A 21932-nucleotide genomic window follows, 5' to 3' on the forward strand; every position below is an offset into this window, starting at 1 on the left:
ACATAAACCAGCAATGATTAGAGATTTGTTTCATAGGAAAAGTCTGAATTTTCCTGTTCACTGAAACACAGTTCATTCCTTTATGCAGTTTACATTCAAGGATTAAGATCGAAGGAGCGTAAAATTAAGACAATAGCTTCCGTTCTCCAGTTCGTAAATGATTTGGAACTTGAGTTACACACTTGAAGAATTGCCAGATGCCTGACTACTTAGTTTATTTTCTTATAAAGAAGAATTAGCACTTCACTGAACTCCTCTATTTAAGGCACTTTTATATCACAAAATAGTCCAATCTGAGAAGAAGAAAGATATATGAAATATATGAATATATGAAAGTGTATCTGAAAAACGTTTCTTTAAATTTAGGCTCTATATCAAAGATACCCTGAAAGAGAAGAATAAAAAATGCACTTGAGGAAACGAGGGAATTGGAAGGAAAAAAAAAAAATTCAAAGTCCTTGCCAGCTTTGAAAGAATTTTGCAGCCGGTGTTGCAGAAGGCACTACCTAGCTCAAACAGGGACTAACACATAGCATTAGTAGCAAGGCCCATTAAAGCCTTGGGCTGCAGACTGTGAACTTTCACCTGGGTGCGCTGATTGTGTGCTGAACTCCTACTGAGCTACATGGAAGAAGGCCCTGAAACGAGTGCAAACCAGAAAGATAAGGTAGCCGCAACCCTTAGCAGAAGCTGTACCCACTAAGATAAGAGAAGGAATGTCTCGCCTGGAGACAAAGGATGCAATAAGGAACAAGAGGACCCCAGACCCAAATATTGCTATTGGACCGAACCATCAAGTGAGGGCAGGAGAACTTAAATTGTGAGGGTATAATTGCCCAGGGATTTCATTTTTCAGGGTCCCTCTCCGGAGGCACCCAGCCTGAGCTGTCATTTACCACTGTACCGCGCAATAAATCCTCCTGGCGTACGTCGCGTCGAAGACTCTGCTTCGGGGAAAGCTAGGGTCGAGCCTGAGGGGAGGGAACGCGCCCGAGAGCGAGCGAGTGAGTGTGTGGGGAGTCGAAAAGGGGCCCCCGTCAGCTCAGTGGAGCTGCCCGCTGCAAAGGGACCGTGGTCCGAGCAGTTAAAGTCTCGGGCAGTGTGTATGCATCTGCCTGAATGGCGTGCAAATGCGTGGGCAGCAGCTGCTCCTTTAACATCTGGCATTGACCTTAGCACAGCAGAAGGAACTACAACCAGCAAGTACTCTGTGGGCCCGTCACAGATGTTCCTCTTGCTAATAAAGAACAGCTTCCAACGGCTTTTGCAATAATCCAGTATTAACGATCATCTAAAGTAAGACATTTCTGATCTAATAGGATATTCTCATTTCGCCCCCCTAAGCATATGTTAATATAACATCCCAATGTCCTAAAGATTACAAAGTAACTGAAGTTATCATTTTTAGCTACCTGAGAAACAAAGTATTTGTTATGGATTCACTTATACAAAGATTCATATGGAATGCTTAAATATATAAAGTTTATGCAAAGACCCCCTGGCTTACTAGAAAACAGTTAAAAACTGGGTAAATGAACTCTAACAGTTGCTGTACTAACAGAGCTTTTAACAAAAAGCTGAGTGAAAAGTAAAATAATGTTTTAGCTTATTAAATACTGGGGATTGCAGGATGATACCACTATGTAACGTGACTGATAGCTTTTACACATGCAGTGTTCATATCTGAATCATGTCCCTTAAAAAAAAAATCCATTTTAAAAAACCAAAAAAATCTGTTTTCAAGAAGTACAGACAGATTTTTTTTTTTGTTACCCCTACAGAAATGAAGAAGAGAGCTCAACGGAAATTAAAAATCATTTCTTCCAGTGCCCAACACAAGATACAGACTGGCAATTTTGCCAATTACTTTTCTGAAAATAAAATTAAGATAGCCAGCATCTCCTACGCTGAGGTCCAAAGTGACCTACAAGCACCCTTAAACCGCACAACAAATACTTCTAAAGTTCAGATCCACAATGGATAACCTACTTCTCCCTCCAAAACAAATAGATACTGCAAACAGCTAAGAGCTCTTAACCTTTCTAAGTGCTCTACAGTAGGAATTAAAGGTGATCATAATCTGAGTTGCTTATAGGTTGTCCATAGACAGTATCTCTTTGAAGAAAGAAAAGCAGAATTTTCAAGGTTGTTTTGACTCTCTTACCAGTTCCTCCTCCTGATTAATATCATCCTTCGAAGAATAGGTACATGGTGTTTTCCCTATCTTCCTCTACAAAATTGGATGATTACTGTGTCAATTAGCACAGAAAGGGAAGCTGCACAAGCAGCACAAAGATTAACACAAACGTCTCACTATTGCTAATTTCCATTTGACACAAACTAACAAAACAGCCATTTTCCCTGAGAATCAACCCAAAAAACAGCCTCTTTTCACTCCTTGTAAATTAGCCCTGTAGTTATACTTCCACAACAAACTAGTCAACCCCATTCACATTCTGTTCTTTTTTGTATCCTATCACCTTGACAAGCCATGATACAAGAGCTAAGCATAAGGCCTGCATTATTACGGATGAGTTGTCTCCAAAGAGTTAACAGGAGCAGTATTGATCTCTGATATCCAATGCACTATTTGGCTTTCTGGCACAGAAGTTAATCAACTACAAACAGTATTGCAAACGTAGAATTCAGTAATCTCTTCAGACTTACACACTGATAGACCCCAGTTAGTATAAATGTGCAGTCAATATAATACTAAGTGCCCTGCAAAGACATACTGGTTTCATTTACAATAATTTCAAGTTTACATGAAAGAATTTGTATTAAACTTATTTCCACTTCCAGTGTTCAAGAATTGATATAATACTGCAGTAATGTTATTCCTGGGCAACCAGAGAAATGCTCTGAAGATAATCTGCCGATGCCATTATAAAGTCAGTCCATTCCTTGGCCAGCTCTTCAATGGAGACTTCCTCCCCCCCATATTCCTGTGGGAGAATGCTGACTGGGAAGTGTTCGGTCAGGCTCTGCATGTAGTTATTTCCATGCATATACACCTAGAACAACATATGAAAAGCATTTACTCGGGTATGAATGCTAGATTACTGAGTGAAAACAGGCAGCAAAGAAACTCAGTGCAACAGCTGAAGCCACCAGCTTGGTTCAACTAAACAAGTGTACTTGTTCATAACGAGCTCCTTAAATGAAGAAGAAAGTACCACCGTGTGAGTGAGTTCCCCATGGGTGCTCAAACTCTGTCCTGTTCAGTATCTGCAGCTTGGTGAAGCATGGACTACAGCCACGCAACTGCATTTTATGCAGCTGCAAGCACAAGAGCCAAAACTAACTACACACTTGTTCCAGACTGGTTTAGCAATACTGATGAGGGTACGCACTATACCTGTACAGCTAAAGTGAGCTAAACCATGGAAAGACTGGGGTTTGGTCTTGTCATGATAGATATCACGTACTTGCTTGTCAATCATTTCCAAGAAAAGAACAGTGTTCGGCTCCTGGCCATGACTGTCTGGTCCTGCCATATGTATTTAAAAACAATATTATGTAGTATGTATGTAGGTTCAGACAGGTGCCAAGGAGGATATTCATAAGAATCTGTATCTCAGTACTTATGTTTCAGTTCCAACTGAAATTAGATCCTGGACTACTCCTCCACTTTAACCCTCGTAATACTGTAGTTTGGGTTCCTCTCTTCTTGCTTTATTGTAACTATTTTGAAGCCTTGTTCATTCTTCCAGTCAAGCTTTTATAGGCCTCTTATGAACACAAAAATTTTCTGCAATTATTATTACACAAAGACTACAAGAATATGCTCTCAAAAGGTAGTTGGCTGCCTTTTATCTAACACTTCCTCATCAGGAAGTAAGATAACGAGTAAATAGTAATTATTTGTATGAAGTTCTGAGGAACTGGAGGTTTTTTAAAACCTTAGAGGTTTTTTTTTCAGATCATACCTGAAACTAAGCCAGGAGGCAAGCAAATTTGCTTCTGTTCCATCTCATGAACTGGGATCTCTCTTTTGTTTTCTTTTAGGCCTTTACTGTTCATCTGCCCTCTTTTCTGCTTTTTGAGTTCTAGCCTGAGATACTCTGAGCTGGATCAGGTGACGGGGCTTGTTTCACAGATATTAATGTGAAAGAAGAAGGGCCACGGCATCAGGCTGCTGGAACATACTAACTTTTTTTATCATCTTTTCAGAGTGAGGGACTGACTGGATAAGGCTGGCAGAAACAATCCTACCTCTCTCCATAAGAAAACACACATGCTAGGAAAAGGGGACTGGCAAATAACAGCTAACAGTGACCAGAAAAATCTGGATCTACTGTCCTGGAGTGCAGTGGGTACCGCAAATGCACAAGATCCATGTGCTGAGACAAGGAGGCTTCAGAGTGGGAATAACAATAGGCAGTGCTGCTTATTTTGTACCTTAGTCCTGCTGTTAACACTTCACAGTATTTCCCTTTCTGCCAGCTGAAACCCCCAATATTCTTCTTATGCTAAAAAACCAGAATTCTTCCAGAATTCTTGGCATGTTTTTGCATCCAACTACAAACAGGGTTTTTGAGATTTAAAACTGCAAAACAATTTAAAACAACTAAGAAGTTATTTGGGAAGAAATTTTGAGCTTAAGTCTGACCTATTTTTGATGCATAAATGCCTCTGCAGGTCTTTCAGAACTAAAAAGTTGTCTTCTACTAATTCTGCACAACTTGGAGCATAACATCACTGTTCAGAGACAATTTCTCACTGGCATTTATAGGCAGAGTGTTGGGAGGTCCAGGATCTATTTCTTCCTAGCCCTGCAGAAGAATTGCTGTGTGACCTCAAGCAAATCATTTAACCTCTCTGTGTCACAGTGGTTTTTATCTTTAGAGTGGTGATAACAGCAACCACTTCCAACTCTCACATTTCTGGTAACTGCAAATGCTTTACAATTAGATTCCAGAGGCCTGTATGGCACTAACACGCAAAAATGATTTATGCTTTTTAGTGCTCAGGAGTACCAGATCCTAAGAGAAGTGCTGCAAATTGTCATGTAGGGGTTTTGTGGCAGAAAGAAATATTTGTGTGCACTCACCCGTTCTTTTATTTTTTCAGTGAGAAAAGGCTTAATTAGAGCGAAGACTGGGTGGAAGAATAAAGGCTCATTAATCAAGTGGATACCGCGAACTTTTAGTGGAAAGGAATCCTGTCAACACATATGAAAAACAGCACAAGAAAAATAAAATATTGTTAAGAACAAATCTGTGAAAACTATCTAGTCCATGGGTTAGAGTATTCCTCCTGACCTTGCTAATACCTGCACTTTGGAGCATTCTTAGTTTACACTGCCCCAACAATGCTTAGAAAAATCACATCTTGTTCCTCCCATTAGAAGGAAAAAAAACCAAAAAAAAAATCCCAAAACAGTATGAGGTTATTAAAAAAAACCCAAACGAATACAACAACCAAACAAGAAAACCCTCACCCAATTACACATAACTAATGTACACAAAGCTTGTGCTCAGCCTTTCCTCAGAGGTACAGTTCTTCACACAGGAGATTCTGCTGCTAATTTACCAAAAAGCTATCTAGCCATGTGCTTTCCTTGGCAATTCATAGCCTAAAGGATAATGTACAAATATATATAAATATAAACACTTGAAGCTACTAACTTTAAATAAATTATAAATATAATTTTGAAACCTTATAAATATAGAGCCTTGAAATTACTGGGAATTTGCCCAAGCCAGAAGTTCACCTTTACAAATTACTGTCATAATGAAAATAAAAATTATATCTGCTATACAGCCTTTGTAATATGAAATACTTCTAGTTGCATTCAAGATTCATGTAGAAGTCCCAGACCTTTGCAAGTTAAAAGAAAATAAGGCAGTGCTCAAAGACAGCATTATGGGGAAAGTATAGCTTCCATTCATAACCCAGCTGATACTACCTGTGTGACCAGAGGTTTTCTGCTTATAGAAATGGTACTTCTCACAAACAATTTTCCCCACTTAGTACAGTAGCTCTTCTCGCATTATTTCATGCATTCCTCAGTGGATAAAAAAAACCAAACACCAAACATTTCTTAAGTGCAAGTCCTTTTAGATTTTAATGTATGATAAAGACCTTAAAACTACCAGATTATAGGTTTACTGCATGTCATTATGTGTTATCATATACTTAAAGTCCACTATCATGTTTTTCACAAAACAGTTTGGTTTTGCCTGGGGTAAATATTTTTCAAGATGATGTCACTCACTAATGTTACTAAGCTTTCCATTCCTTAGTATGTATTTCCTTTCTATTAAGTTCTGTTTCTTCATACAGGATAGTAATTTGCAAGACACATTTCTTAAGAAAAACATAGGGTTGAAGCTAAGGTTCCTTAGTTTTTACTTATAAGCATATTGAACAACACTAAAGACAATCTCTAGGTGAAATACATGAACTCAGTTGAAGTGATGAAAAGAATCTAAAAAAAAGGAGTTAAACCTCTTTCTCTTCTTAGAAAAGAACACTGGAAACACATTTTTTCTACCTTTTTTCAATAGCTTTAATAAACATTTAGAAGCTTGAAAAGCATGCAACAAATCTGAAATAGGTCAAGATGGAAACATCACATTCAAAGAACTTTCTGGTTCAAGATAATGGATTGAAAAATTTCAATGTAATTGCAAATCCTGTTCTACCTCCTTTCTGCTCTATTTCAAGGTTAAAAAATTACTAGCAACTTGTTTACTACCTCAGAAATCAACTGAAAAACTCTCACACATCCTGTTCTCATGAGATCTGGCCCAGGATCACATGAACATCAAGAGTTCTTATTCTAGATGTGAAAAGTTGCAAATACCTGCTGGTTTCACTGAAGTTTTACAGTAGATACCAAAAAGAAAGAACACCTGAAGTTCTGATGATATTAGTTCAATGACTAAGCTTTGACTGAACCTCAGATACAAACCTTACCAAATCACAGCAAGAGATTATCTCCCTGGCTCATTTCCACATTATAACAGTTTTATTATTACTGATTTTCAGCGTAACTTCTGAAGGAAAATGGGATTATATGACTACACTGTAGCTTGCCTGTCAATTCTCTGTCCTCTTCTTTTTTTCTTTTGTTCCTTTTTTTTTCTCCTCTCAAATCCACTGGCAAAGTTCAACCAAATTTGACAGAAAGGACAAGACTAGTCCCTAGAAGTTTTGTGAAAAATAGGAGGTGACATAGCAGTGAGTTGCCCAAAATAATGCTCATGTTGGGGGGCAAAAACCAAGCAGAACATAAACATTATATGTTCTGTTGGTATAGCAGCTGGATGGTTACGTAGCATCATCCATACTGGTAACAAGTTAGTACTGTCTTGCTCTTAACTAGCCTTAGCACATGCTATTTCTCATCTTCTCTGAGTCTCAGGGCAAAAAAAGCTTTGAATATTGAGTTAATGCACAAAAGAATAGAAGAGAGGAGATGAAATGGGCTAATGAACGCAGATCCTTACAAAACTGGGCTTCATCTGCTCTTACACTCATGAAATTCTTATGTTGTAACAGGTTGGTGGAGTTCTAAAACATCAGAGGCTAAAGGACATTTACCGCTATACGAGAACGTACTTTAAGTCAATCAAGCACAACCTATGCCTGAGCTATCTGACTTTTAATGGATTTAAGATTTTGTTCTTTCAAGCTGCATAGACTCTAAGAAGGTTTAGGGAAGGAAAATTTACCATATCTTAGAACAGATGAAAAACTGGGAGTTATAGCAATGAAGAAGCATTAAGCAGTATGTCATACTTACTGTGAGCACAGCAGCAATTTTCTTGGCCACTACTGGACTGATTTGAAATGCATGAGCAAATCGCCACCCTTGAAGATCAAAGATAGCCTTGACTCCATTCCGCTGAGTCTCAATCTCCTTTACAATGAGTTCAGATGTGATAAGACTCACACGAAACACATCGTATGCCGTAAATAACTTGGGATCCCATTGTCCTGAAGAGTAAATAGATTGCACTGCATTACCACGAGGATACCACATACACGTGGACTTTTGCTTGTTACTGCTTCTAGTGTGCTTCTCCGGAGCAAGAAGTAACAAGCACTGTCAAAGGTCCTGAAATAAACAGATTTGCCAGGACAGAAGTTACTTCGTGTGCCTGCTCTGTCACTCATCTTTTGAACTCTTTCTGTAGATGGTACTACCTAATGGAAGATAGTTGTAGATGCCACCTAATGAAGTATGTTCCACCTATGGCCGTAGCCTCCAGTACATGGTTTTGACAGGACAGCTTAATTCAGTAACAGTCATGTTAGCAGAAACTACAGATCATCAACCCAATCAATTCAGTAATTTTTGTTCAGTGCAGTAATTCCGTCAAGATTCAGTGAATCCCACTTGTTTTTCTGAGGCCTGAGCAAAGAATTACATGGGATGAGCCTTAACCCTAGGTGAAAGCTTCAGAGAACACAACTTTGCAGAGAGACGCATTATTTTCTACTAGACCAGCTGATATTAAAACAAATCTTTGAAAGTTGGCAAAAAAAGTATTTTCTGTCCAAAACAAGCGCGAAGATATATGGTAACACGTTGTCCTGGTTTCAGCTGGGATAGAGTTAACTTTCTTCCTAGTAGAATCATAGAATCATTTAGGTTGGAAAAGACCTTTAACATCATCCAGTCCAACCATTAACCTAACACTACCAAGTCCAACACTAAAACAATTAAGGGTAGACTCATAATTTCAAGTTTCCTGGCTTGGTGGCTGGATTATTTTTTAATGAAAGGAAAATCTAGGAATCATTAAGGTTGGAAAGGATCTCTAAGATCATCAGTCCAACCATTAACCCAACACCACCATGTCCACTAAACCATGTCCCAAAGTGCCATTTCTACCCGTTTTTTGAACACTTCCAGGGATGAGGACTCCACAACCTCTCTGGGCAGCCTGTTCCAATTCTTGACTACTCTTTCCGTGAAGAAATTTTTCCTAATATCCAATCTAAACCTCCCCCGACACAGCTTGAGGCCATTTCCTCTTGTCCTATCGCTAACTACTTGGGAGAAGAGACCAACACCCACCTCACTACAATCTCCTTTCAGGTAGTTGTAGAGAGCGATAAGGTCTCCCCTCAGCCTCCTCTTCTCCACAGTAAACAACCCCAGTTCCCTCAGCCGCTCCTCATAAGACTTGTGCTCCAGACCCTTCACCAGCTTCATTTCCCTTCTCTGGACATGCTCCACCACTTCAGTGTCCCTCTTGTAGTGAGGGGCCCAAAACTGGACACAGTATTGGAGGTGCGGCCTCCCCAGTGCAGAGTACAAGGGGACAATCACTTCCCTGCTGCGGCTGGCCACACTATTCCTGATACAAGCCAGGATGCTGTTGGCCTTCTTGGCCACCTGGGCACACTGCTGTATAGTAGCTCGTATAGCGCTGTGTTTTGGATTTAGGATGAGAATAATGTTGATAACACACTAATGTTTCACTAGTTGCTACACAGTGCTTACACTAATCAAGGACTTTTCAGCTTTTCACGCTCTACTGACTGAGAAGGCTGGAGATGAACAAGAAGTTGGGAGGGGGCACAGCCAGGACAGCTGACCCAAACTGGCCAAAGAGATATGCCATACCATATGACGTCATGCTCAGTATATAAACTAGGGAAAAGCTGGCCAGGGGGCTGCTGCTCAGGGACTGGCTGGGCATCAGTCGGTGGGTGGTGAGCAATTGCACTGTATTGGGTTTGCATGGCAAGGTTTTGGTGGCTGAGGGGCTACAAGGGTGGCTTCTGTGAGAAGCTGCTAGAAGCTTCCCCTATGTCTGATAGAGCCAATGCCAGCTGGCTTCAAGATGGACCTGACCATCAGCAACAGTGGTAGCACCTCTGGGATAACATATTTAAGAAGAAGTGGCGGGGGGAAACCTGCGTGACTGCAGCCAGAGAGAGGGGTGAGAATATGTGAGAGGAACAACCCTGCAGACACCAAGGTCAGTGAAGAACAAGGGGGAGGAGGTGCCCCAGGCACCAGAGCAGATTCCCCTGCAGCCCAAGGTGAAGACCATGGTGAGGCAGCTGTGCCCCTGCAGCCCATGGAGGTCCATGGTGGAGCAGATGTCCACCTGCAGCCCAGGGAGGACTGCACACCAGAGCAGGTGGATGCCCAAAGGAGGCTGCGACCCTGTGGAGAGCTTGTGCTGGAGCAGGCTCTTGGCAGGACCTGCGGACCCGTGGACAGAGGAGCCCATGCTGGAGCAGGTTTTCTGGCAGGACTTGTGACCCCGTGGGGGACCCACGCTGGAGCAGTCTGCTCCTGAAGGACTGCACCACATAGAAAGGACCCACGCTGCAGCAGTTTTTGTGAAGAACTGTAGCCTGTGGGAAAGACCCACATTGGAGAAGTCCATGGAGGACTGTCTCCCACGGGAGGGACCCCACGCTGGAGCAGGGGAAGAATGTGAGGAGTCCTCCCCTGAGGAGGAAGGAGCAGCAGAGACTGTGTGATGAACTGACTGCAACCCGCATTCCCTGTCCCCCTGTGCCTCTAGTGGGGAGGAGGTAGAGAACTTGGGGGTAAAGTTGAGCCTGGGAAGAAGGGAGGGGTGGGAGGATGGTGTTTTAAGATTTGGTTTTTATTTTCTCATTAATTTATTACCCATCAAAATCAGAGTAAGATAAATGGATTTCCCCAAGTCAAATCTGTTTTGCCTGTGACAGTAATTGCTGCGTGATCTCCCTGTCCTTATCTCGACCCCCGAGCCTTTCGTTATATTTTCTCTCCCCTGTCCAGTTGAGGAGGGGAGGATAGAGGGGCTTTGGTGGGCACATAGCATCCAGCTGGGGACAACCCACCACAATCATGCATCACTTGCTTTGTATATTCTTTTATCATTATTAATACTACTATTTTATTTTATTTCAATTATTAAACTGTTCTTAACCCCCATGTTTTTTTCCACTTTTACTCTTCCGATTCTCTCCTCCATCCCACCCAGGGGGGAGTGAGCTGTGTGGTGCTTAGTTGTCGGCTGGGGTTAAACCATGACACACGTGATCATTTAACTACATTGTTTTTTAAGAGACTTTGGGGAGTGCATGAAACAAACCAAGTGTCTTCAGAGTCCTGTTAGATAGGGTTCTCTGGCTACATCCAAACAGTGAAAACCCAGTGAACCTCTCATCCACATTTAAACTGAACATTGGCACGTGACTATGTGTACACTATGTTTTCTGTTCTCTCTCTCTCTTCTGTGCTGCATATGCACCAGTACCACAGTCTTAGCACATGGCTTTGAAAATCTGCATGGCTACAAATAATCGTTGGGAGACTCAGACCCAAATAACCACACATTCTTGCAAGTTTTAGGGTTTTAACCTTAAGACTTTTTTTGATGCAGACAAGAATTCCACTAAAAAGAAAGAAAGTTCTTCATAAAGAATTGTATAGCTTTAGCCATACCAGGATACAAGTCAAATGATATAACTGTTACAGCTCAGTAAACTCACCTTTACAGTAATGTAAAGGTATTTCTAACAGGGAACATAAGTATGTTATCTTTCTAGTTAAGACATTCTGATATTATCTAATTTTATCAACCCCTGGTGTTGTACCCATAAAATACTTCTTTTTTCTGCTCAAACTGTGATAACTAAAAAAAAAAAAAACCCACAACAAAACAAAACAAAAACATCAGTGCCAGAGCTGGGTGTGAAATAGGTACAAGCAATTCTTTCACTCACCAATTCTGTATATCAGAACTTTGCTTCCATGTGGGTCCCTTGATCTCAGGACTCCATGATAGCCAGCATGCAAAAGACCAAGAACAGAAGACGGTTGTAAATCTGCACTTATTTCTGGGCATTCAATTCTCCACTTCTGGTAATTTTTCAGTAACTGGAAAAATAAAATGTGGATGACAGATAGCCATCAGGTATTACCTGAAGAGCACAGTTAAAAATGTGTTTTCAACGTGTGGTCACAGTCAGAGGTTTAATTCATTAAATTAGCTATCAGTCCATTGTGTATTTTAATCAAATCCCTCTAGTAGTAGAAGGTTGCTATACTGGATCAAATAAGTGATTAAGTTATGATGAATTTAGAATTCTGTCAACCTGTCAATGGACTGCAGTTGTCATTTTGTGTCAGAAAAGAAAATTGGAATATGGAGAAAAAGCCAGCAGTTTCTGCATAAAATACATCTAAAACCCAGCTTTCTTACTCAGGTTACATTTAGGATTATTCCATTTGATACTACATCAGATTCATTCAGGGTTTGTTGAACTTAGATGTGCAAAATCTTAGAGGAACATTCCCCCTTCACCATCCCACCCCACCCGTGCAAAGTATGGGCCCATTTTGTACACACAGTCATTAATATTTTCAGTTTAATATTTTAAACAGATTTGATCATCAGCATATCTGAAGCATATTTTCGAAGTCCCTCCTACCCCTCTGAAATGGCAGAATATAATGTATTGGGTCCATTACCCATTAAGCAATTTCCCTCCCCCAGAGTGGAAATAATAAGAACTTGTTTTGTTAAAATAGAGATCCTGTCCATTATCGGGGACACGATCACCCTGGTTCCTAAGGCTGGAAGGCAGCATCATAAACTAGTATGTCTTAGGCAGAGGAACTGTGTTTCAGTCGTGTGTTGAAAGGTAATGGCCTAACTCTAAGGAAGAGTCAATTAAAGGCGTTCCTTTCTGAGGTAACATCTATGTAAAGAAATTACAGGTGATACTGCGAAAGGTCATCTTAGAGATGGATCATGAAAAATTAAGTTGGTGATGCAGTAGTTCTAATTTCCAGGTCTAATTACTGTTTCTTGTTTAATGTTAATTAAGTGGTAGTGGAGAAAATGAACTCCTATGCCCTGCAACTAGAATTTATTTAAGCCATTTTGCATAGGTAAGTGGGAAGCTATGCAAGACTATCTTCTAAAAAGTTTCCTCTCAATTCATCAACTAAATTCTGCCTCTGCTGTACCACCCATGCTAAATTCTCTAGCACTGAGTTTGGAGGGTACAGGGATAGCTATGGTAAATAACTTAGATTTTGTATTAAAATTTCCTAAATAGCTACAGTTTAGACTTCTAGCCCAAGCCTTCAAAGGAGCTAAGAATCAGAATTTTTCAGTACTTTGTTTCACAACAAACTGAAATGTATGTTTAAATCATAAAGGTAGCATGCACAGGCTAGCCTTTCAAATTGTTACTGTATTTCATCAAACAGCAAAACCCAATCTGATCTCCAGCAGAGTTTCACAAATTAAATGTGTTCACCACAATGAAAGCATCAAACAACAGTCTTTTATCTCTGTTAACTTGTATTAACAGAAATTAATTTTTATTCATTTCTCAATTACTCCATATTTCACAACAGAAACATTAGAATTAAAAAAACCTGTCACCTCCAACTACTAAAACATAACCTTAAATAAATTAAAAATTTCTTTTATCTATGCAAGTATAATTTTCTTCACCATCTTCATAGCAAGAATAGTCAGAAGGAACCTCTGTGGATCCAAATCCATCCCTTGGAAGATCACAGCATCAGCTATGCTGATGCTTAACTACAGACTCTTAGAGGGAGACCTGAGACTCACCATCCTGTACCTCATAGCATGCATATGTGTCCTGGTTTCAGCTGGGATAGAGTTAATTTTCTTCCTAGTAGCTGGCATAGTGCTGTGTTTTGAATTTAGGATGAGGATAATGCTGATAACACACTGATGTTTTAGTTGTTGCTAAGTAGTGCTTACACCAGTCAAGGACTTTTCAGCTTCCCATGCTCTGCCAGGCACACAAGACCCTGGGAGGGGGCACAAGCCAGGACACCTGACCCAAACTGACCAAAGGGGTATTCTATACCATATGACGTCATGCTCAGTATAGAAACTGGGGGAGTTGGCTGGGGTGCAGTGATCACTGCTCAGGAACTGGCTGGGTATCGGTCAGCAGGTGGTGAGCAATTGCATGGTGCATCACTTATTTTGTATATCATTATTATTATTATTATTATTATTTTCCCTTCCTTTTCTGTCCTATCAAACTGTCTTTATCTCAACCCACGAGTTTTACTACTTTTTTTTTTTGATTCTCCCCCATCCCACTGGGGAGGGGGAGAGCAAGCGAACAGCTGTGTGGTGTTTAGCTGCCTGCCGGGCTAAACCACAACATTATGTTAGGTAATTAGTCTTATTTCTTACCCTTCCCTCTACTTTCAGGTTTCTTGTATCATTTTACATAAAACATATACTTTTGCTTCAGTTTAAGGCTTTTCTGCTCAGATGAAGTCTTGAATTATTTTGAAGGTCTCGAATTGTAATGAAGAAACTATAAGGCATTACTGTTTGTCAGCAGAATTTACTTACAAATAGATGATATACTGATCAGAAACTATCTATACCCTTCATGGAAATAGCACCTATAAATATGTATTTATAGGTACAAAAATGAAAAAGTTCATCTGCCATGCCAGAATCCCATTTGATTTGGTAATGAGAAAGTTGATAAAAGCCTCATCTTAAACCATACACTGTAGAAAGAAACATTTAACCATTAGGAGAATTTTACTAGAAGCTTTTTGACTGCATTAAATCAGTTCTAGTCTAGGCTAACTTAAAAACAAACACACAAAAAAGGTCGGGGGGAGAGGGAGTATGGAAAGTAATTTAATCTGTGGAATAGAAATTCACTATGATTGCAAAGCTAGGCCTGATGAGGTACTCTGATTCTCTCACTCTGTTAGTGCTTGACTCTCTACAAAGGGCACTGTTTGAGCAATCCCAACTGCTTTGTGCCAACCAGACAGCACTGTCAACATATTATGTTCTTTTCCTTAGTCTTTCCAATACAGACGCTTAAACAGCAGCAAAATACAAAAACACCCTCAAAACAAATATGCAAACATCTGTAGCTTTGTCATTTCTCCCTTTTCTTCTAGAATGTGTTGTACCACAACTTAATGAACCTACGTAACAATTACATAAATATTTTAAATATCTCTTTGAAGAGCTGCGTGCCAAAACCAAGATTAGAATAAAAATGATACAGTCATTCAATACCCTAACTAATCCTATCTTGTCAGTACAGTTAGTTTCTTGTTTTCATGAATATTTACATGTTCCAAGTTGGAAACAACAAGGATTTAAGTTCTGGACCTTGGGAGAAATGGAATGGTGTTCGCAGCTTGCAACACACTCAAGATCCTTATGGAAGATATAGTTTACCTACCAGCGAGTCCATTAAGGAGTAAATATATAGTTGGAATACTGCTGACACCTTCCATGACATGGGCAAGTGGTACATCTTTTAGACACATAACATGGATAAGCTCCAAACATACTTTCCTTGGCCAGAAAGCCACGAAGTGCTGAAGAGTTCTCATTTGAAAACCTAATCTAATTACCTGAAATGATTTAGAGCTGAAGTAAAGGTTAGCATTAGATAATCTTCCACAGTATCTACAGCTAGTTTTGGGACATATTCTGTAAATTTTTACTTACGTAAACAATCCCTTTCTTAGCAGCTGGGCGTACTCAAGTCACACGCAGCTACTTACATGAGTAATGCTTAAACATAAAATGGAATTCAAAAAATAGCAGTGGGTACTTACAGTTTTACTTCATTTTGAAAGTTTCTGGTTTAACTTTGTTTAAACACAGAAATTCACATGAAATATTTAAAAAATAAGAATTTTTTTTTTAAGTAAAGACAGCAAGGAAAAACATAAATATTATATATAACAATCAGTCTGGATATAGAAGATGAAGCAACCTAATATCAGGAAAAACAGGAGCATTCATTATCTAGTATAAAAAATGGCTCATGTACTTGTAACACAAGGAAAACATCTCAATGTGTAATTATCTGTGTTTACAAACTGAATAACCTACTTAGCATCCGTTCAGCACCTGAAAATAGATGCAAGATAACTTGATAAATGGGGAAAGCTGGATGAAAAACTCCAATGTCTGGAGTTAAGCATTAATTAAGAGGTTTTTTTCCTGAGGTCTGTTGGGTATAGTTCCAGATTTCTGAACATCAGAGATGATAAAGTTACTGATTAATCCAAGATTCATGTGCTACAAAACAAAGGTGAACTTAGTACTTTACTTAGAATTAAAAGAACTAGAAAACAATGTGCTTGTTATAGAAACCAATGTATTTGTATACGTAAATCAATTTTTTTTCCTTGATTAATAACTATTTATTCATATTAACAAGGATGCTAGACAGAATTAGGCCTCTACTGTGTCAGCAGTTGTACCAACACACAAGATGTTTAGGAAAAAAATGTTTTCTACTGGCAATCTTTGGAAGAGAAACCAACAGCTCAAACTTTAGAATACAAACTTATATACATACACACATAAACACACACCTTTGTGCATATATATTTTACATATTTTTTTAATATATGTGTATATAGCTACACACAGAATTTAAACATATGGTACACACAGACAAAGGATTGAAAATATTTTTATAGAGACACAGAACTTTCCCAATTCTACATGCATTACCTTTTTGCCAGCTGGGAGAAGACTGGCACATGCATAAGTTGAGACATATGGCTTAGCACAAAGGGAGGACTGGCTGACTGATTTCTGTTTCCTCAACAGTCAGGCCAGAGAGCCTAACAGGGGCTCTTCCCATCCTCTTTGAGGAATCCCTCTGTAATGATGGAAGAAAAGCAGCCAAGTAACTGATTTATACTTGGTATTCATAGTTGAATGATGTGAAGATCCTCAGAGATAATGCCTGAGACTCAGCAGTATGTTTGACACTACGGAAAACAATCCTTCTTGTATATCATAGTTATCCTAAGCAACTTATTTGCAGTACAACACACTAGGAAGTCTTGATTCCTCCGTAAGTCAAATGCAGGGCAAAGACAAAGTCTGGCTATATACCTTCGTATCACCGAGAACTCCTAAAAGGATCCTAGATATTTAGACAGTTTTGAGTGCCATAAAAACAACACTTACAAAAGTCTAAGTGGTATGCTATGAAAATATCTCTTGGCATAGGGTTTCAATGTTGTGTTTTCACCAAATGTAAAGATTTTCATCCACTTCCACAGAGTCTAATCTATTTCAAGTACAAAAAGACAGTATCCCCAAGTCGCTGAGAATAAGCCTTATACAAGAGTTGTGGCATGTAATGCAAGGACATAATAAAATGCACTAGGCAAAAAGATTTATGGAGGAAAGGAGATGCTAGTTCTCCAGATTTCACATACCACTACCGAATCCAAGTGACAGTGTTTTGGATCACAACAATGAAGTCAAACATACACACGTAGCTGGTACACTTAAATGTAAATGGGATATATAAATCCTTTGCTTTAGCAGAATTAATGGAGACCCGTGGCCTTGCTTCTCAGTTTACAGCATATATAGTAGGTAGGTGTATCTGTACAAATTAGTGAGCAAACAACATGCTCAGCTCAGGTACAAATTTATATCCAGACTAAAATCTTTTGCAGCACTAACATCTGATCCCTACCTATATCTCCCACAGGGATTACAAAGGCACAGAATATGCTGCAACAATATAACACTGTTCTTTCTGAGTGTTAATTTTTGGTAGGTAAGTATTGCCTAGAAATCTCACAGGACAAGAAAAATTCTTATTTACCTACTGAAGGTTTGTTGTGTTGTTTGACAGTTATTGTTGGTCTGTGTCAAAGGACTTTCTGTTCATTCCTAGAGACAAATGTCTGCCAGTATTTCATGTGGACTGACTTAACACTTTCTTACCAATAATATTCATGCATTTGAAATCCTTTCATCAAAGCTATCTGCTTAACTTCACCTCTTCTTCCGAAGCCTGTACTTAAGTGGTTCAGGTTCATGCACACATCTCCAGCCACTTTCTAAGATAAGGCATTGGGCCAAGTTTAATCCTTCCTGTGATTCAAAATGCAGAAAAAGAATCCTCTGCTAACTTGAGAATAGTCTGTTACTGAGCTTAATAGAATGGCTTTAAAAAATACAGACAGTTCTAGCTCTTCTTCGAGTTCTTCAATTCCAGCTACTTGTTGCAGTGGTGGATTTTCTTCTAGTATGACATGTATCAATAGATCAGTACTTGAAAGCAAGTCTGGAATTGCCAGTGGAACAATGTAAAAGATTGCTGTTGAAATCAATCATCATAGAAGATTCAGAAATGGAATGTCTCGCCACAATCTACCTGAAGCACTTCCAAATGTTGATAAACTGAAATCAGATAAATCTCTGTCAAATATTAACCAGGGATGCATCAATAAACAGCCTGGTCAGTTGCCAGACTCTTGATTCATATTAATGGCTAAGTATGAGCCCACACTAAGGAAGATGCTTGACAAGAGCTTGAAGACCTTTGGTTATAAGCATTGACAGAGTCACAAAATTCGATTATCCCTTAGCTGCTCTACAAGTACTATGCAGTAGTACACAGGAGCCCCGTGGGCAAAAAGGGGCTGTATCAGCCTGAACTCCAAACTGAGATGCAATATCAAAGCAGGACGGGAGGAAGCAGCCACTGTCTGGACTGATGGCAGGAGCGCTCTGTCTAGGATGAAGCACTAACATAACCTCTGCATGAGGTCAGACTTGGGTTAGATGAATATACATCTTATGACCACCACAGATTTTTCACAATAATTCTCTTGGGCTTTAATACACCAATTGCAGATAAACACATTCTGTTAAAAAAAAAAAAAAAAAGAAAAAAAGAAAACCAAAGTGCTTATTTTCTTCTTCTCATGTGGCAAAAGAAGTAACCTAGAAATCAGTGCCAGCTGGTATGTGGAAGATTAAGTATGAGTAGCTACTGCATTTGGAGACCTGAAATTCTAGATGGAAAGATTAAACACAGGTGGTTTCTGAACATCAGAATCTCTTAGTTCAAAGAAGGCTCCAAACAAGAAATTTAGAAACTTAGAAATTCTGAAAAGATTCTAAAAATACTTAAGTTTTCCAAAACAGGTCCCCAGCCCTAGAGAGCTGATTCTCAAGAAGAGTATAGGAAATTTGCTACTTCACAGACTCCATCTCTAAACCGAGCTTAGATTCCACACTCTTGGAGATTAGTCCTACCTACAAGACATCTCACCATTAATCACAAGAAAGTGCAGAAACGTATGGGCCAAATTCCAAAGTGCCACTGTCCTGTCTACAGGATTATCAATAACAACCAATTGCAATGCAATTAGGAGTGCATATTTAGGAGCACATAATGTCCTCATTAAGCCCTCCTTTTTGGAACCAAGGAGTATAGGAAAAGAAAATGGCTTTTGTTGGAAAAGAAAAAAAAGGCACGGTCCTACAATTGTTAGTGCACATATCTGATATAAACAATCTCATGAACTTCAAGCAAAACTAAGATCCATAAATACCTGAAGGAATTGACTTGACTTGCTAGTTCTTCTGCTGAGGAGGAAAGGTTTAAAGTGGTGACGCAAGTCTTATGAGCCAAATGAAAAGAACACAAAATGTAATTTTTAAAGCTATTTGTGATTAAGGGCTTAATTTAATTTCTCACATTCTTGTTTATCTACCCTGATCCTACAATATATCCATATGCAAACAATCTTCCCTTATGGTAACTAAACTTGGAAAATCTACAGTGCAGAGAAGTCATAAACTAAAAGGTGAGGCCTGTTGGGCAATGCTAGGTCATCAGCATAAAATTCCACTAAAACAGAGTTTCCAGTTGGCACAAGTGAATAAATGCTTCTGCCCTGGGAAGATTTGGAAATACTTTCTGTTCAGAAGGGTTAGTGTTTGTCAATCTTTCTGTAAAAAAAATAAACAGTTAATAACCATTTGTACCTTTGGATATTAAAAATACACACGCACTGGCTGTACAGCAACGAGCCATACAAACAGCCAGGAAAGTAAGAAAACTTACCAAAGCCTGAAAGGAGTGTTGTAAATGACTAAACTCTGAGATAAAAGAAGTTTTTACTTATAGAGTAATTATAAATCTGTAGTGAAACTAGTAACATTACTAGCAACTAGTAATCTGAGCCTGATAAGCATGATAAGGATGTCCTTTAAAGGATACTGTTTCCTGATCGGAGTTGTTACGTTACCACACTTACTGTAACCTGTACATTATGTGACCATACCACACTTTCGGTAACCTTTTTGTTACCTCATTGAGACTGAATCATAGAATTATAGAATGCTTTGGGTTGAAAGGGACCTTCAGAGGTCATCTAGCCCAACCCCCCTGCAGTGAGCAGGGACAGCTTTAACCAGATCAGGTTGCTCAGAGCCCCAGCCAACCTGACCTTGAATGTTGCCAGGGATGGGGCCTCTACCACCTCTCTGGGAAACCTGTTCCAGTGCTTCACCACCCTCATTGTAAAAAACTTCTTTCTTATATCCAGTCTAAATCTATTCTTCTTTAGTTTAAATCCATTATTCCTTGTCCTGTCACAACAGGCCTTGCTAAAAAGATTTCCCCCATCCTTCCTATAGGCCCCCTGTAAGTACTGAAAGGCTGCAATAAGGTCTCCTCGCAGCCTTCTCTTCTCCAGGCTGAACAACCCCAACTCTCTCAGCCTGGCCTCGTAGGAGAGGTGCTCCAGCCCTCGGATCATTTTGGTGGCCCTCCTCTGGACCCGCTCCAGCAGGTCCATGTCCTTCTTGTGCTGAGGGCCCCAGAGCTGGACGCAGCACTCCCGGTGAGGTCTCACCAGAGCAGAGCAGAGGGGCAGAATCCCCTCCCTCGACCTGCTGGCCACGCTGCTTTTGATGCAGCCAGGGTACGGTGGACGGTTGGCTTTCTGGGCTGCAAGCGCACATTGCCGGCTCATGTCCATCTCCAGCCCTCGGATCATTTTTGTGGCCCTCCTCTGGACCCGCTCCAACAGGTCCATGTCCTTCTTGACGGCACAAAGCTAGCCACGATACCGCAACGCTGATGCGGCGCCGGGCTGAAGACACGCTTGACGAGCTACTGCTTGCACCCTGCAACTCCCTGCGTGGCCTTGGCCGACCCAACCAGCGCATCTCGCCCACCCGACACCCGCACCCCCCAGCTCCGCCCGCCCACAGCAATAACCCCCCCGCCTGCTCCTCGATCCCCCAACCCGCCCGCCGCCCCCGTGCCTCGGCATCCCCTGGGCCTGAGGCGAGGCCCAGCGGCGGTGGCGGGGCCGGGGGTGCGAGGCCCGGTGTGCCGGCGGGACCCCGCCCCGCCAGCGGGCGGCCGGCACAGCCCCGGGCCGGGCCGCCTGACCGCCGCCGCGGGGGCTCTCCGCACAGGGCGACCGGCTGCGCCCTCTCCTCGCCCTCAGCGGGTGGCGGGAGCCCCCCAGCCCCGCGGCGGGGTCGGGGGGGACCGGCGGCGCCCGCTCCGCCCGGCCCTCCTTACCCTCCAGGCCAGGTCCAGGTGGAAGTCCCGGGCGCGCAGGAACCTCACCAGGAAGGAGTCGGCGAGGGGCTGCGGCCAGCGCTGGCCGGGCTCTGCCTCCGCCCGCCGCCGCAGCTCGGCGACGGCGCTGCGCACCCGCGGCGAGTGGTCGGGCAGCTCGTTGAGGAGTCCGGCGCCCGGCGGCCCCTGCGACATCGACATCGACATCGACATCGACATCGCCGCCGCCGCCGACCGGCTCTGAGGCCACGGCCGCGCTCAGCCCCGCCGCCTCGCCGGTCCCATTGGAAACCGAGCGGCCGCGGAGCCCCGCCGGGCTGCCTCCGCCCCCGGCGGGCCTTAACCCCTGAGCACCCTCCCGGGCCGCAGGCCCAAGCGGGGCAGGCAGGTGCGTCGCGGTCCCAGCCGGCCCGGCTGCCGCGGTTAATCTTTTGGGGTTGTTTTTTCACTTTTACGGACTTTGCCAGTTTTTAGAATTTTACGCTTTATGAGCCCGTCTCTTGTTACTCGCTCACAGCTCTGAAAAGGAGCCGCTGCGGGCTGGTCATCCCAGAGCCCTGAAAAGCGCTGAGGATGGTGGCCTGCCTTCTAGGGGAAAATAA

At 41.4% G+C, this 21932-nt stretch overlaps 1 protein-coding gene across 1 annotated transcript; it reads right to left on the reverse strand.

Moving 5' to 3' along the window:
- Nucleotides 1–2834: 2834 nt before the first annotated feature.
- On the reverse strand, nt 2835–21531 carry TTPA (alpha tocopherol transfer protein). The gene is made up of 5 exons (XM_075706031.1): nt 21331–21531; nt 11695–11848; nt 7754–7947; nt 5054–5164; nt 2835–3014 (listed from the first exon to the last, which is right to left on the reverse strand). The coding sequence occupies exons 1-5, from the start codon at nt 21529–21531 to the stop codon at nt 2835–2837; spliced, it is 840 nt and encodes a 279-aa protein (XP_075562146.1).
- Nucleotides 21532–21932: the final 401 nt, after the last annotated feature.

The sequence above is a fragment of the Pelecanus crispus genome, chromosome 2 (genome assembly GCF_030463565.1).
Source record: "Pelecanus crispus isolate bPelCri1 chromosome 2, bPelCri1.pri, whole genome shotgun sequence".
NCBI classification, from domain to species: Eukaryota; Metazoa; Chordata; class Aves; order Pelecaniformes; family Pelecanidae; genus Pelecanus; species Pelecanus crispus.